The 17,546-nt window shown below is 37.7% G+C and overlaps 1 protein-coding gene across 1 annotated transcript; it reads left to right on the plus strand.

The window, feature by feature from the left end:
• The first annotated feature begins 5,402 nt into the window (after positions 1-5,402).
• On the plus strand, positions 5,403-15,146 carry GJA1 (gap junction protein alpha 1). Its single transcript, XM_009678225.2, has 2 exons — positions 5,403-6,032; positions 12,073-15,146. The coding sequence occupies exon 2, from the start codon at positions 12,089-12,091 to the stop codon at positions 13,232-13,234; it is 1,146 nt and encodes a 381-aa protein (XP_009676520.1). The 5' UTR covers positions 5,403-6,032; positions 12,073-12,088; the 3' UTR covers positions 13,235-15,146.
• The last annotated feature ends 2,400 nt before the right edge of the window (positions 15,147-17,546 follow it).

Below are 17,546 nucleotides of genomic sequence, written 5' to 3' on the forward strand. Positions count from 1 at the left end.
GCTATTCCCATATGGGCAAAGTACCCAAATGTTCTGTCCCTCAGTTCAGCCACATGGGAAAACCTCATCAATCTCTACAACATTTCAAAAGACTACCACATAAAGTCAGATGATGTTTCTAAAGCCTGGATAAAAAGTGTTACAATTTATGTCAAAACCACTCCCTTTTTCTAAACATCAGAAGCACCATGAGTATTGCACAACTGATTTTCTGTTTAAGTAATAGTGAATATGATTTTCATTAGTAAAGGTGAAAAAGTATCTCCAGCTAGGTAGGAATTTGGGGGATGTTACCCACTCACTTTGTCTTTTACTCATGCACTTTTCTTTTTGGAGTTTCACATATAGCCCTTATTCACACTACTGGGTAGTATTTAGTATGCGTAGATTTGTTGAATCCAGTGAGATTAGTCACCAGACTAAATGACAGACCCTGTCAATATGTATTTTATAATTTTGTTTTGTTTTGATGTCAATGTATTCAGCCATTGCAATCCCCCAAAGTAATTTAAAAGACTGTTTGGTGAAAAATTGCGTTACCTTCAGCAGTTTCAAAGTCTATGCTAACTCTGATAACCTGAAATAGCCAAATTTGTTGTAAAAACTCCCATCTTTTCGAATCAAATGACTGGAAAATCTCAACTCCAACACTGAGTAATAAAAACTCACAAAATACCATGAGAACATCTCAGTGGAGGATTTTTGAAAGTTAAATGGAAAATAAAATAAACAAAAAGCTTAACTGACATTCAAGATACAATATAATTCATGTTTATTTTCACTGTGTACAGAAGGTGGAGCCAAATTCATAAGTATCTGTGAACTCACACTTCATTCTTTGTTAGAATGGCTTTCTACTGTCTTTTTAAGCATGCAATACATTTTCACAAAAGGGGCAGCTGGCCCTGGGGAGATACTGATTAGAATAAGTTACAAAGTTGGAATAAATCCTTTTAAGACCAAAGAACAGAAAGGAGACAATCACCCCAAACTCTAAACATTCTATATTTTTCATTTCTGTGATTCCCATACATTTTAGAAAGAGACTTCTATTTAGCTGTGTTCACAGTCAACTTATATTTCAAAAAGAAATCAGAGAACAGGGCAGAATAATGTTGTGCTTAAAGGATAGGACGAGGTATTAAAAAATTTGGATCCCAATTCTGGTTTTGCCATTAGCTGTCTGTGACTCAGGCAAGCTGCTGACATTCTCCATGACAAACTTCCTCTATCTGTAAAAGAGGTTAATATAACTTAACTCATTTTATGTTAATATTTATACAGCATTCTGAGATTCTAGACAGAGACCGTGCAACAGTGCAAATTGTTATGAGAGAACAGTGAGTATTTGCTAGGCTTAATGCTGTACACTGGCCTCTGATCTGGTGGCATCTCTCACTAAGAACTTCTCCACACTTTCATCTGAGGTGATTCAGCCTTAATGCGTTTCCAGAAGGATCTTTTTTAAAACAACATTTGTTTATTTTGAGGGTAGACCAGTAAAAGCAGAATCTGTCTTGTGCTGAGTAAGCACCCTTTTACCCTGGCGAACATGTTTTTTAATAGATAATGAATATGAGAGACCAGTTTCAAAAAGGAATGGCAAGCGTGCTCATTAAGAGAAAATCTTTTGATTATCCTTTTTATTACTATTATTGCTTCTGCTATTATTACTTTCTATTTCTATTGCTATTATTAGTATTACTAGTAGTGCTATTACTGTTGTTATTATTACTATTATCCAACGATATTCTCTTATGATGTGCTATGTGCTGTGCAGCCCAAATGCAGGCAGCTACTAAGTACCTAAGGGCACTTAACTTTGCTTTCAACAAGCTATGACCCTTTGAAATTCAGAGGGGAGGCTCTGTTCTGCAGGCTGGACACAATGCAGCTGTGTGGGGCCACAACAGCTTTCAATGGCCCCAGCCCCGTAGCTCCAGCTGACAGACTGTGCAGCCAACAACTTCAAAGCTATATTGTATTTCTAGATTACATAAATTCCTTAAACCAGCAGAAACCACTAGCTGCTCTAAAAAAAACCATTAGTCTGCACATTTATGTGCTTAGGTAATCAAGAAATACCACATTACTGTACCCTGGGCATTCTGAGAAGCTTTACCTCAGTAAGACTTGAAGCAGGGCCATGTGTTTTTCACAGGTCTGTCTTTAAAGCCAAATGTGTGAGAAGGGATATCAGTGAAAACGTGCTGAAGCTTACGTGCCACCCAAGGACGTGAGTGACTGCACAGCTGCCTTGAAAGGCACCCAAGAAAATCAGTATTGCATGAGTATTCTCATCTCGGTTATTTTATGTTTCACCAACTCCTCTCCGAAATTGTACAGGATGAGGATAGTGCTGTGCATGGGGGTACTGGGGAGTGAATTTTGCAAACAAACTGCAAACAAGTGAAGACGTGCTCTGTGTTTTAAGAGCTCCATAAATCACAGACATCCTTAAGTAGGAGTGAACCATGGAGCGTGTAACCCCACTGGTTTCAATGGGAAATTTTGTAATGGTCGTAGGACTTGAGAGTATATCAAATGAAATTCATTTACTAGGGCTTTCCTGGTGAATCAGCTTACTAACATATTTCATCTTTGAGGAAGAAGTTTATCTGTAGAATTCTGTATTTGTGTTTGGGTAGTAAATAGAAAGAAAACAATGGCCTGAGTTCTATATTAACTGTGAATCTATGTCAAAGGCTGTAAATCCTAAATAATCCATTGGAATTTATAATTCCTTTTGGTAAGTCTGTGTAGAAAAGCAGTTCATTGATTCAACTGAGGATTCATTAGAGAATGGAAAGAAATCCTGTGGAAATCACCTCCGAGGCTCAGCCTGGTGATACACTTCAGAGAGTCCTTGCTTCGGCACTGCATCCAGGTAGCGATGTCCCTACTGGTTGCCTTGTAGCCTGCCAACCCAAACATAAATATGTTATACAGTCACAACATTGCCATGGTGAAAAATTGCTTCATGAGGCATTGACTTTTGCTTCACAAGGCAAAATGTCAGTGATGGCAATACTGGTCCCAAAGAGCTCAGGGCTCCAAAATCTTCAGTTCTGTGGTGTAAAAAGGTCTCTGTTCCACAGTGTAAGGCTTCACATCTAAGCATGATCTTTTCACCTGCCTCTTAGTCCTTAATTAAGAACAGACTTCCAAATATCTCACGTCAAACATGTTCATGCTTTCCCACTGAACATAGCTTCTGCTGCGGAGGTGTTGTATGTGAAAGCGTTTGTTCAATCTGAAAAGATTATTTCCATGTGCCATGCAAATGAGTGTAAGACTTTTGGTCACCTTGTGAAATGCTAGATCATTGCAATATCTGAAGCTGAATGTTCTAGTAATGGGCTGTGAAATGTGATCATGGAGACACATATTTCCAAACTCTAAAAGACATTTTCAAGGGGTTTTTAACACGAATAATAATTCTTCCTACTTCTACACTGTATTGCTGTGAAAGCTTGAAATAATTTCCTTTTTCATGTGGATAATGCTGTATTAGAACTAAATATTACACTTATTATTACTGCAAAATTATTCTTCCCTTCTTACTAACATACACTTTTTAGTTTTGCAATGTGGATTTTATGAGCGTTGGGCTTCTCACAAATACAGTTTGTTTATTTAAGCAGAGAAATACTTCTCAGTCTTTCTTCTGAAAACAGAATACTTGAAAAATTGCAAAGCCTGTAAAGAAAGATATAGGGAAAAGTACAAGGTCTGTCATGCTGGACTCTGTGACCTTGTTGGTTTTGATAGGAGACAATAGCATTGCATGCTAACATACTAGAATTAAAGTTTTTTTTTTTTTTTCCTGTATTGTAGCTGTTTTCCAAAGGGGCAGCTTTTTCAGCACCGACATGTATGACATTCCAAATCTTCTTGTCATCTCAGCATCAGCACACACTTAGCCACCTCATCAGCATTTTGTACTTTGCACTAGAATAACCAGTGCTTTATGGGGCAGTAGCAGGAGCATTGGGTGTACTCCAGTCACTATCTATACCATGGTCATGAACGCAGTGAAGCACTATGGCTTGTATATTATAACTCTCAACAAGGGACCAGAGACTGCTGAACACAAAGTTCCATTTCTTCCCTGCTGCTTTTCTTTTCCTCAAACTGTAAAGAGACAGCAATCTTCAAACAACACTCAGAGAACAAGAAGAAAAGATTTCTTTTTGCCACATGACTTGGACTACTGTAAAAACTAAAAAAACTGTCAAAACTAATAGCAAGTATCAAAGGGAAGGAAGCAAATTAGAGAAACTAGACATCTCAGGCAGAGGAATAAGAACAGGAGGTGTATACTTCTAGTGTACTAGCTCTTTTTCTCACATAGGAGGCAGTGTGGTCTGCTACAAAGAACTCCAAAGCAAGAATCAGGATCCTTGGTTTCTTCCGCAGCTTCAAAGTTAACCACTGAATACCCTTCTACAAGGACCTTTGTCTCAGTTTTCCTTCCCAGAAAAAAAGCAGTAGGTAAAGGCTATGAAAAATAAAATGAAGAGTGATATGCATGTACTGTTGTTGAATGTAACGTTCATCATTTCAAGAACAAATTGTACAGAGAATCTTCATTTGGGAACCTCTAAAAGGCCATTACTTGACTTCTTCCCTCTTTTGTAGCCTTTCAAGAGAAAAACAAGAAGCTGCTGAGCATGGATGACCCTAGAAATAGCCTATATGAATAACGAGAGTTGAAATCCAAATGAGCCTGGTACAACGAAAAACATGAAACTACCTTGACGACTATCTAGCCACTGAACATCTCCAGAGAAGCTGTTAAGCAGCCCCAATGAGGAGCAAATACCCCATGACATGAACAAATCCAAGACCAGTTCCTAATGTGATTTAGACTCCATGTTTGAGGAATTTAATATAGATGGAGAAATAAATTTCTGTCTGTTCTACAGAAGCGGCATTTTTCAGAGGAGTGTTTGATTAGGAATTGGTCAGTAGCAAAACCAAAAAAGTCTTGTTCTAATGGAATAGATCAGTTTAGGAGCATGCCTTTATTCAGTAAAATGAACTGAAGGATTATCAGAAGCATTTCTGATCGCTATTTAGGATTAAATCTCTGTACTATGCTTTATTTTCTAAAGTTTCCTGGAAAGAGTTTCCTGGAATGTGAGATCATTTCTTCGTTTCTCCCGTAGGATATGCATACACACATGCATGCTCACACACACACACACAGACAGCAATAATAAAAATAAAAAATGTGTGATGGGTATCTCCTGAAGAAACAAACACACTGCTGCTTGTGTGTGCTTTCATGTGTGCACGTAAAGGAAATGGAACCAAGTAAACAAAGCTATATTAATAACAAAATTTGAGAGGACTTGAGACGACTTCCTCTCTTATGTAGTGGACTGGAGGGGAGGGGAGATAGCAGCTATGTAGCCCAGTTCTATTCCCAGCATCCAGAAGGTTCGCACTGGTTACCAATTAAAGTCTTTCATGCCTTTTTGCCTTGCCTCATGTTGAAACTCCTAACGCACACCAGTGTGCTAAGCTATTTCATCTGTCCCAGGCAAGTCCAGCTCTGGATAAAGTGCTACTCAGGTACCCTTTGCGTCTGTGGTAGGTGTCTACTAAGTGCCCTTTCATTCGTTTTGTTGCATCAGCAGCAGTGGACCTTGATGCATGCACTCTTTCCTCTTTCCCGTACTCTTTTTTGCTGCGCCTTCAGTTCTTTTCCTCCTCCCCCACCTTCCTCCTCTCCATTTGCAGCGTGCCCCTCCTCCTGGGCTGCTACCCCTCCTTTTCCCCTCCTCTTTCACAGTCAGAGGCTTGAAAACTTGTTAAAAGCTCTCCCAGTGTTCCAAGTTAGAAAAAACTTTTACGAGGTATCAGCACTTTTCCTTCATTAGTGGGAAGGAAGGATGAAAAATACAAAACAGAAGTAGACTTTTAAAGTTTAAATAGACAGGTCTGAGTGCCTGAACGTGCTCTTCCATTTTACTTTAACCCTCCAAAGAAGTTTTCTTATCCTGTTTCACTGCTGATCAGCAAGGGTAAGTTGCAAGTTTTCCTTTTTCATCTTTCCTTTTTCTTCTTTTTGTGTATACTTTTTTTCTAAAAACAGTTCTTCCCCTACAATAAGTTTTTGTTGCTTCGCTCGTGGTTAAGCATGTTTAAAAACTAACTTAAAAAAGAAAAAGAAAAAAAAAAAGGCGTGAGTTCTAAAGTGTTAACTTTAGGTTTGTAGGTATTATTTTTTGTTTTCTTTTGCAATATTTTTACACCTTTCTTCAAATTGTTTCAACTTCTAACCTTGTTCCATTAAGAAAGTAACTGGTGAAATTCTGTCTGCAAAGCTGGATTGTAGACTTGTTGCTAGCGTGTTGGTAAAATTGCTACACTGTATAGTTATCTAACACTAAATGAACTACTTTAAAGAAAAAAAAATCTAGGTGCGCTTCAGTCTCTTCTATTGCACTGAAATTGCCTCTGAAGTTCGTAACAGTGAGACCTTCTCCTGAGTGTGTCCCATTTGTGCCCCTACATTTTGCTTTGATATGGAAATCTCGATTGATGCCTAATAGTTTGTGCCGAGCAAGGTTCTTAATTAGGTGCTTTGTTAAATGCTACAGCTACTAAAGTAGTGACTTTCACATGGTCTTCCTCATAATTTTTGCCCCTTCTTTTAAAACAGATGTGATAAAATCCAGACGTGGGTTAAGGATTTTTAATCTAGTTTGTATATAGTTACTCTGTTTTAGCAACCTCAGTAAAGGATTTTAGCGAAGGAATGTGAGATATCATGATATGCCTTACCACGCTGGCAATGTCTGTGAAAGTCTTAGGTGGATATAAATGAAAGTTTTTTAGGAAGAACTTTGCAAGAATATTCTCAATATGTGTCATACTTCCAATAAGGCACATTCCGTTTATATTACCTTGAAGGCTCTAATACTAAACTGTGGAGGAAAGGCGTGCTTGAATAACATCTTTTGGAGAACTAAAAAGCTTTTTAGATTGCAAGACTTGCAGTGATTCCTTATTGGTATTGTTACTTGGTGCTTGCCAGTACTTAAAGAACAACATGAGGAGGCAGGAAAAAGAACCTTCAATTGAAATGAGAAGTACAGAATCTTATCAAGTAACACATTCTCCTATTAAACAAGAATAATATGTGCTTATGTTTGTCCTCATATTTTGCCTTAATAGCTAGTGAGCCTTGTGAAATGGCATAATTTTTATGAGGCATTCATTTAGATTTTGGCATGTGAGATTTACGAAAACCCATGGTAATGGTAATAAAAATGAGCTAAGGAACACCTTCTGTCCAACTCCTGTTTGTGCATGTGTGAGCGTATTGAGGGAAAGTTGGAGGACTTGCGTGAAGCTTTCATCCTCCCATTTTTAACATCTGGACAGCACACTATACTGTAGAATTCAAGCCTCTAGTCTTTGAGATGTTTACTGAAGTGTTTCCTTCAAAAACTTCAAAGGCAAACACTGGCACTGACCCTCAATACCTAAGAGGCATGCGAATGGGAGAAGGGTGAGTATTAGGCTGAGCTCAGAAGGAAGAGAGGGACACGAGGGATTTGATTTGTGATATAACTCTGAATGCTTATATACTCAGAGGCGCAAACATATTAAGTATTGTAAAGTTATCGCAGCTCTCATATAATGCAAGCCTGAAAGATTAATTATATTTGTCTCTGAAACGAACATTAGTTTAAGTGAAGGGATTCCTGTGGGCTTGAGGATGATTAGATGACATCATTGAGCAATGTATCTATTTCCTCAGACGCATTGCTATCCTTCCCCTGGTCTCTGGTACACTGCCAGATGCTACCCACCAAATGCACATAATGAGCAGACACCTGGCCCATGGTTTAGATCTTATGCACTTTTCAGAATTCCAGATTTCAAAGTCTGCAAGCATTAACTGCAGAAGGCCTGGGTCTCCCTCAAGTAAATCAGTTTCTTCTCTTAGTTTCACAGTGAGTTGCACCCTGTTAGGAGAGGGGTGAATTTGGGAATAACATAAACAGTGGACCTGACACGTAAAACAACAGAATGACTAAGGAAGACCTTATGGTTGCTTTTGGACCTTTTGCAACTATGCTTTAGAATTAAATTAGGTAGAAGGAGAGCAATGTGGTAGGCAAAGGAAGATCCACTAGTGAGTGACCACCAGCAGAAAGCCAAAAAAGCAAACTGTTGTGACACTTTAAATTCCAGTTACTGCAACCATTTCGTGTATAATCTTTGTCCAGTGGGTGAAATGAACTCAAGTTCATCTGCAGACCTACAAATGAGTTACATTTTTCCACAGGAATGTCTGAAAAACATTCTCTTAATGTTCATAAGATTTCATAAAATTAGCTTTCCCTCTTCCAACCCAGCTAAACCACAGCAGTTGAACATCTCAGCTGCTTTCTCTAAAATGCTGTCTGCTTTTGGGAAATAGTCAAGTTGATTGATGTTCAAGGTCCAGAATCTTTTCTTTTGTTGGCTATTTATTTTTATGTGTATTTCAAGCACAAGCTCTTGTAGGAAAACCAAAGGTTTGGCCAACTGCTTCAGCTGCACAATCCCATTTTAGATCACACTCTAACCCTTATTGCTCTTCCATCCACTGGTATGTGACCTTCTAACACTGTAGTCAAACCTGAGCACATTACCACAGGACTGAGTTTGCATTATTCTCCCTGGAAAATATGAAGCAGATGACATGATGAATGCCGTCCGTAAAAAATACTTCTAGAATTTCTTAATTGTGGCTTATAAATCAAATGCCTTATATATATGCTCATCCAAAACTGATGCAGATGAATGCTGTCATAGCTCCTGCTGCTCTATGGCTTTTTTCCTATCTTTACCCACATACGGTAGAACCTGGAAGAAATCCATCTTTTAAAGAGTTTACAAGGCCTGTATTAGTCCACCTCAAAAAGGATATAATGCTATAAAGTAATAATCAGCAAGAACACGTGAAACTCACACACTCATAATCAAGCATATCATTAAATTCCTGAAGTACTGAAATGGTACCAATCTATCAGACCAACCTGTGTTTTTCGGTGGACTCATTTAAGGAGTTTAGTATTGTTAAGAGAACTTAACATCCAGAATGCTGAAGAAATATTCCTAGAGGTAGTTTTCCATCCATTTAAAACTATTTACAAAGATAGAAAACTTAATTAATTGTTTGATACAAAAATCCTGTTTATATACAGTAAATAAATATTTTAATTAATTAATAAAAATACTCTTTCTGTGTCCTGAAAGTAAACAAGTTAGATTTGATGAATGAATTTTCTCTACAACAGCAACAAATACAGCAAGTACTGTGTTTCACAAAACAACAGAATCCACTTAAGCAAAGGAGTAATACGCTTGTGCCACCACAAGGTTATCTGATTAACAGTACAATGTTATGAATTGATGTGGGGTTTTTATCACTGGCAAATGCTAGTGTGTAACTGATCTCTTTAAAAAAAAAGTTGCTTTTCAAAACTATGTATGAGTAATTCAAGCATGGAATGTTTCCTCCTGGAGTTTATATTGCCAGAGGATATAAATGAAACTTTGCAATCTTACATGCTGAAGTAAATTAAAAAATAGGTACTAAATTCTCAAAATATTGCAGGTGTGGGATTAAGTAGGTCAAAACTGAGGTAAATCATCTTACATTATAGGACCAGAGTGGAGTGCAATTAAAAAAACAAAGAAGTTATAAGTGCCTAGAAATAACACATCCTCTGTTTTCTTAATCAAAGTTTCAATCTGAAATAACATTTAGACAGTAAAAAAATACATTGAATCTGAGGAAAGTCTGTTAATTCAGTATTTTGAAGTCATCAGAAAGCTGACTAATTAAATCAAGAAGTTATTACTTGAAAAAGGCTTCTTCTGTCCACTTCCACTTCTAGGACATGGAGAAAATAACTTGCCTTTAGAACAAACTTCACATATTGTATAGTTACAGGCTGTTCTCTGTTTTAACAATCTCAGTTTGAGAAGGAACGTTGTAACATTGCATTCCAGCCCTTTCAGAGTGCTCCAAGCTAATGTGCCTGCCTCTTTTCTACCAACCTGAACCAATAAAGACAAACAAATCTTTCCTCGGAATGACTAAACCTCCAAATGACTAAAAGGATATGTCAGAGATAAACACACTATATATCCCTCCCAGCTGAAGCTTCCAGATTTAAAAGTTTAAAGTAGGCCTGATCCTTCAATGGGACCACATTCATGTGAAGAACTAATTATGTGAGGAAGGGTCTGAAGACAACAATAGTTAAACTTCCTCTACACATGAGAGTAAGCTGACTAAATGGGCTGAGGAAATGGCCCTAGGATATTTTTCAGGGCTTCAAAGATAATTGACATCTCAGAGGTATCAGAGCAAGTACTTTAAACACTTGCCTCCCATTATTCTCTCACACTCTTTCCTATGGGAAAAAAAGAAAGGATGGTAGTTTTTTTGTTTGGCATCTATTGTTATAATTAAGCTTGCCAAATTTATAATCCCATGTTTCCAGTGACTAATCACTTCTTGAAAGAAAATCTCTTTGGTACTAAAATTTCCTATTTTATGAATTACCCAGATTTTATTTTATTTTATTTTTTTAATAAATGACCTTCATTAGGGAATATATCCATGATGCAATGGGAAGGAAATCATTTGGACATTATCAAAACTATAAATACCGGGAAGAGATTACTCAGCGTGTGCGGGATAAATCTCTCTACCCAGGAGTACCTACTTTAAAAGGGAAGCTTTGTGGTCATTGTTTCTTTTAGGTGCCTGATTTCGCATGCTTGTTTATATGGGGCAAGTTAGAACATAAATTTCTATGCTGATAAGATTACCATACTCCAATCGCAAAAAATCCTACAGCGATCCTTGTTTTTCTTAGGAATCAAGAAAATTAAGTAGAATATTTCTTTTTTTTTGTGTCTCCTTGTGTATTTGCAGATATACCTGAGAAGCTGCGTGTGTCCCGGACATGCACGCTGTAAAGTCTAATTCAGAGAAATGATTTAAACTTGCATTGTTCAGTCCTCGGAATGCACACTGTATGAGTGGTGCATTTGTTGAAGGCAGCCAGGAGTTGCCTTCAAAACAGAAAGAGTAGATTTCCCTTTATTTCTTACTAAATCTTTTTTCCTTTTATAACAAAGCAAAGGAATTTAAATCTAAAAGATACAGTTACGAAGCTGAAAATACAAAAAATTTAAGGAAGCCACAGATAACCAGGAAACCAGTTCCTCCAATATGGTAACATGAGCTTAGCTGTTTCATGCATTTAACATGTCCTGTTCCTTTTTAAAAGGATAGATAAAGAATACTAACATTGGCCATTGTGCTGCAAACACTAATATATAAATTTAATTGAGATAGCAACTTTTCTCTGAAGTTGGGCATGGTATAAACTTTGCAACATCAGGAACTATACCCTTAAATGCTTTACACATCATGTAATATGCAGGAGCTCAGTTTAATGCTACCATAGGAAAATTGATATGTTTTGTGAGGATGCAATTTTAGGTATGCAACCCTAACATTAATTTAGTATAACATTTTGTATTGAGATTATGCTATGTTTTGCTTTCTTTTTCTCTTAAAGAGTGAACATAAAATCCATCATGAGTGATCCACACTCAAGAGAGAGAAATCTTTCATTTATTCCTGTGATATTCAGGCAGTGCCGATAAGTACTTCTACATCTTGATCAGCAGTGTGTTACAGCTATTTTCTACATCAGCCAGTGTTGTTAGTCATTGAAATGAGACTGCCACCAAAGAACCTTGTTTGAGCAAACAGTGGTGGCAACCAATGGTCCTCATGGACTTCTTGAAAACAAGAGTGAAATTGGAAAGCTCTTTTTTTGCTGTACTCTGGGTCACCATATGACATTTCTCTTTTCAGTTTCCCTAACTTGCCACTCTACCTGCAGGCTAACACTCACAAATTGAAATAAAGCTGGCATCACTGTATTATTAGCTCTGATCTGTGATTCAGTGTGACAAAAAAGTACTAAAGATCTGTCTTAATCATCACTATTTGTTTCTCTTTGTGTTCTTCTTTAGCCAGCATCCTGTGAAGATGGGTGACTGGAGTGCCTTGGGAAAACTTCTTGACAAGGTTCAAGCTTACTCTACTGCAGGAGGGAAAGTGTGGCTGTCTGTCCTCTTTATTTTCCGAATCTTACTATTGGGGACAGCAGTCGAATCTGCTTGGGGAGATGAACAATCTGCTTTCCGGTGTAACACTCAACAGCCTGGTTGTGAGAATGTCTGCTATGACAAGTCCTTTCCCATCTCCCACGTGCGCTTCTGGGTTCTGCAGATCATATTTGTGTCTGTACCTACCCTCTTGTACCTTGCACATGTGTTCTATGTGATGAGGAAAGAAGAGAAGCTGAACAAAAGGGAAGAAGAGCTCAAAGTGGTCCAAAATGATGGTGTGAATGTGGATATGCACCTCAAACAAATAGAAATTAAGAAATTCAAGTATGGGATCGAAGAACATGGCAAAGTGAAAATGCGTGGAGGACTGCTCCGTACCTACATTATCAGCATCCTCTTCAAATCTGTCTTTGAGGTGGCTTTCTTGCTGATACAGTGGTACATTTATGGGTTTAGCCTGAATGCCATTTACACCTGTGAGCGAGACCCATGCCCACACAGAGTGGACTGTTTCCTCTCCCGTCCAACTGAGAAAACCATCTTCATTCTCTTCATGCTGGTGGTGTCTTTGGTGTCTCTTGCCTTGAACATCATCGAGCTTTTCTATGTGTTCTTCAAGGGTGTCAAGGATCGTGTGAAAGGAAAAACCGACCCCTACTCTCACAGCGGTACCATGAGCCCTTCCAAGGACTGTGCCTCCCCCAAATATGCTTATTACAATGGCTGTTCCTCACCAACTGCCCCCTTGTCTCCCATGTCTCCCCCAGGGTACAAGCTTGTTACCGGAGACAGGAACAATTCCTCCTGTCGTAACTACAATAAGCAAGCCAGCGAGCAAAACTGGGCCAATTACAGTGCGGAGCAGAACAGGATGGGGCAAGCTGGCAGCACCATCTCCAACTCGCATGCCCAGCCCTTCGACTTCCCCGATGAGCACCAGAACACCAAAAAGCTGGCGTCGGGACATGAGCTGCAGCCTCTCACCATTGTGGACCAAAGGCCTCCCAGCAGAGCCAGCAGCCGAGCCAGCAGCAGGCCTCGACCTGATGACCTGGAGATCTAAGCTTCTAGATGCAGTACTTGCTCAACTATGAAACGACGTGCATTGGAGGATGCAGTCAGTGTTGATCTTGTTCCAGTGGAGGTGGTACTTAATAGTCTCAAGCAGGAGATTTTAACAATCATAAAAACAAACAAACAAGCAAACAAACTTTTAAAATTCTTGCTGTTTTGGGGGGGGATGTGGGGTTGGTGTGGGGTGGTACAATACACTTTGGTATTTAATGTAGCTGGTTTAAAGAATTTAAATACTAAAAAAAAAGAAAAAACTAAAAATAAGTAGTCATTTCTAAGGTAGGGGGTTGTTTTTTCTAGAAAGGCTGTAAATATCTGAGTGTATGTGTATGTGTGTACTATTGTGTTTGTTTCTAAAGAATCTTCTGTAATACTGAAACCCAATAATAACTGAACTCACATTTGTCAGGGTGAAGTGCTGCCTGAAGATGAAAGCATTTTTCCTATTCAACAAGCGAAAAGTCCAGGATTGCCTCCAATCATTTCCCTGTCAAGAACATTCCATTCTTAAAAAGTGCACTTTGAAGGTAAACTTTCCTGTATGGCCCTCAAGTTTCTTGAAGGGCTTCTGTGAGGATAATCTACAGCCTTTGAATCAATCGATTCAAATTTCAGACATGGTCCACCAAAAAATACTTTGATCACCTGATTTTCCAACCCTCATGCAGGTAGATTTTGTTATGTGCGTGAGTGGACAAATCCATATTTGTAGAACCAGCATCCACACTCTCTTGCCTAAAGCAATACTCATGTCCTGCTGCTCACATACTCTGTAATTAGCATTGTATAAAACCTGGTTTGCTACCACGTGCAGATTTAAGTATTAACTCAGGCAATCAACTGCCTTTAGTTAGTTTTATCACACCTCTGTGTATGTTAGGAGCGTACATGTGTGTGTGGACATGGTTGAGGAGGTAAAAGTATGCACAAAATACCCTCAGAAGCACACATTGAGGAATATACGCACACAGAATACTTGCAGTTGACACTTTCTCATGGATATTGTGAAGATGTGGGCCACAATGGTGTTTACATTCTCTGATTCCTTAAATGCAAGTAAAGTACGTCATATATTTTTTTAATTCTATATAATATTTTCCATGCATCCTAAATGGATACTTAAAAAAAATAAATAAAAAGGGCCCAATCCTGGACATCTTTCTCTGCAAAGTCTCTCTTTTAAGTCAGTGGGAAATTTACCTGAATGCAGTCTATCGGATCAAGCCCAATATGTAGTGAACCATGTTCTTGCTGGCATGAATGATTTTCTTAGATAGAAGCTAGGGATGGAAAAGACCCATTAGGTCATCTAGCTGATCTCCCTGGTAGGTAATAATGATGCTTGAATGATAGAAGTTGTAGTACTGTAAGCAAGCTTTAGTGTTTTATGTGAGAAACTTAGAAGAAATGCTTTGTGCTGGTTTAATAATAAAATATGCCTACATGACTTTTGCAGTAACTGGTATTTTTCTTGTGCTACACATTCACATTTACTGAACTATAATGTCCAGTCCAGGTTTGATAGGTCTTTCTAGATGGCTTTAGCAACTTTGGTGTTTACACTTAGATTTAGTTTGAAACGCAAGTGAAGTTGAAAGGATTTTTAAAGAGAACAATTCTAGCTAATTTATTTGAAATTTACGCTCAACAGAAATCTACCAGTTTCTTCAAATGCATTGCCTCTTAGCTCAACACAAATTCACCAAGGAAATACGTAACTTGGTTTCATTTTGCAGCAACACAGATAAATGGTTTCATATAATACAATATATTAATGTGTTTGACATTCCATATTAAACTACTGTTGCGTTCAACTTCATTGCATGTATGCAACCATAGTCCATCAGATCGTGTTGTCTGGAGAACATTAGTCAATAAAGTTTTAATTTAGTATAAATATATTTTCTAATTGTCGTGTACTGTTTTGTAAGACCATATTTATTTTGTTTCAGTATTATAACCCAAACTCCTTCCTTCCCTCTTCATTTTCCCCGGTCGCACTGCTTTTCTGCAATATTCATGATTTAATCCTTCTGGATTTACTTTGAATCGAAATTTTACAGGACTAGATTTAGATATCCTCACATCACTGGGAAAACAAGCATCATTCATGCCATTGCTGCAACAAAGTAGTACTCAGCATGAGCTACTGTAACATAGACCTCTCCCTGAGCCACAGAACATACATATTTATTGGCAAACTATTATAAAAAAGATAATAGTAAGATATTATCACACAATTTTTAAAGCGCTTCTTACATACAGCTTAGCTCCTACATTGTAAAATTATTCCTTTTAGTTTACATTTCCCTATATATTCAAATTATTTGGCTAATAATTGGTTTCAATTTCTGGAACGAAATCCTCATTCCTTTAGAGTCAAAGAGAGTATGCTATTGATTTTGCTAAGGCTGGGATTTCACATACTGTCTACTGCTTCACCTTATAGGTACCTATCCCTAATGAAGACCTACAGTGCTTGACTTTCCTGCATTGGACTTGGAAAAAAGGTGGTTCATTTTCTTTTTTTTCTTTTTTATTTATAAAAGTCAAAAAAAAAAAAAAACAACAGGCAGATGTCTTATTGCTTTCTACCTTCAAATCTGTTTGGTGCTTTAAGTTCAAACTTCTTTTCCCTCCTAATAGTAAAGAGGGGAAAAATTAAACAGGACATTACTAGTGAATTTACAGCCATTTGAGATACTATGCAAGCATGAACACAAGGAATGACTCCTTGAAGTGCTTCTTAAATAATAACGAGTCATAGTTTTAAGTCTGGCTTGTCCTAGTTGGTCTGTACAAAGGGAAGAACATTCCAAACATTTTGTGAGGATCATCCCTTTGAAAAGATGGGTACAGAAACATCCGTAGAAGGGCTCACAAAATTTAATGCCTCTTAGACAGGCTGATTGTCAGGTACATCCCAAGCTAGAGACTCATTTCCTTACAATATCTTGGGCAACAGATATAAATTACTACTTCACTTGCAAGGCTTTTCTCTTTTGATGGTGATGGTATGTGTATGCATGTAGAGGGTAAAGACATGAAGCTCACTCCATTGTTCAGTAAAGCCAATGGGCCATTTTTCTCACCTGGTTTGATGTATCTATGGCATCTTCCACACTTTCAAAGTCATCACAAGGATATAATTGTCTGTACCATTCGTCCTACTGTTTATATACTTTCTCCCAGCTTATCTATGTGAAAATGAGGGCATTAAGTCTAAATTTCCCTTTCAGTTTTCTGTATACTTTGAGGGAAACGTGAAGTTATATTTGCTAATATACATGTTTAAACATCTCTAGAAGGATGTAAGATAGACATTGTAAAAACTCACATTCTTGATTATTGCTAAAGGGAAAAAAGAGCCACCAACAAAACAACAATAAGAAGATCAAAAAAATAAAACCTGTTAAGTATTAAAAAAATGGTGTTAATGTTTTTTTAGAGGTTTTTTTTTTTTTTAAAAGGCTAATTCATCCTAAACTACCTCTTCCTCCAGCCATGATTTGAAAAGTCTGTGAAGAGTAAAGCTAAAAGAACAAAAGTTTAAAACAACCTAACATCTATTTACAGATCATGTAATTTCAAGATGTTTTAAAGAACATGGAGCACACACCGAAAGTTCTTTTCCTAATTTAGAAATGATATTTCCATATTTAAAATGGAAATTAGTATGGGCTATAGTAATAGCTTGAGAACCGGAACAAACGTCGTGAGTGTACCAGCTACGAATGTCACACCCTCTGAAACTGGTCATTTCTAAACTATGCACTCATTTACTCTTTCAGAAAAAAGGCTATGTGCAATGCTACTGTGTTCCACTGGTTCACTTGCACATCCCCAAGTTGGTGTTTCCCTCATAATTTCTCTGCAACTTGGTATCTTTTCAAGAAAAAAAGTAGTGATGTAAGGGTTAGAGTTTCTGAATTCTGATTGGGAGTAGATCCAAATTTGTAGTTACCTGGAGTGGTTAATGTGGCATAATGGATATATCAGACGAAAATATCTACCGGTTTTGATGATGACTGTTTCTACCTCAAAGTCAGTCCCTTCTTTTAATTCTTGTTGTAATTCCTCAATGATTCCTATACCTTCATTTTCCAGGATTAAAAACATAATATAGCAGAACACAGGATTTACCTGGCTCTCCAGAATTTTTTCCTCTAGAATATTTTTGCTCTAGTTACTGCTAATCCAAACCTAGTAGGACTAGGTTTTCTGCTGAGCTGAGGAACTCGCTCTGGAATATAATATTTTTTGAATGTAACATATTACACAAACGGTCAGTTTGACCACAA

The sequence above is a fragment of the Struthio camelus genome, chromosome 3 (genome assembly GCF_040807025.1).
Source record: "Struthio camelus isolate bStrCam1 chromosome 3, bStrCam1.hap1, whole genome shotgun sequence".
NCBI lineage: Eukaryota > Metazoa > Chordata > Aves > Struthioniformes > Struthionidae > Struthio > Struthio camelus.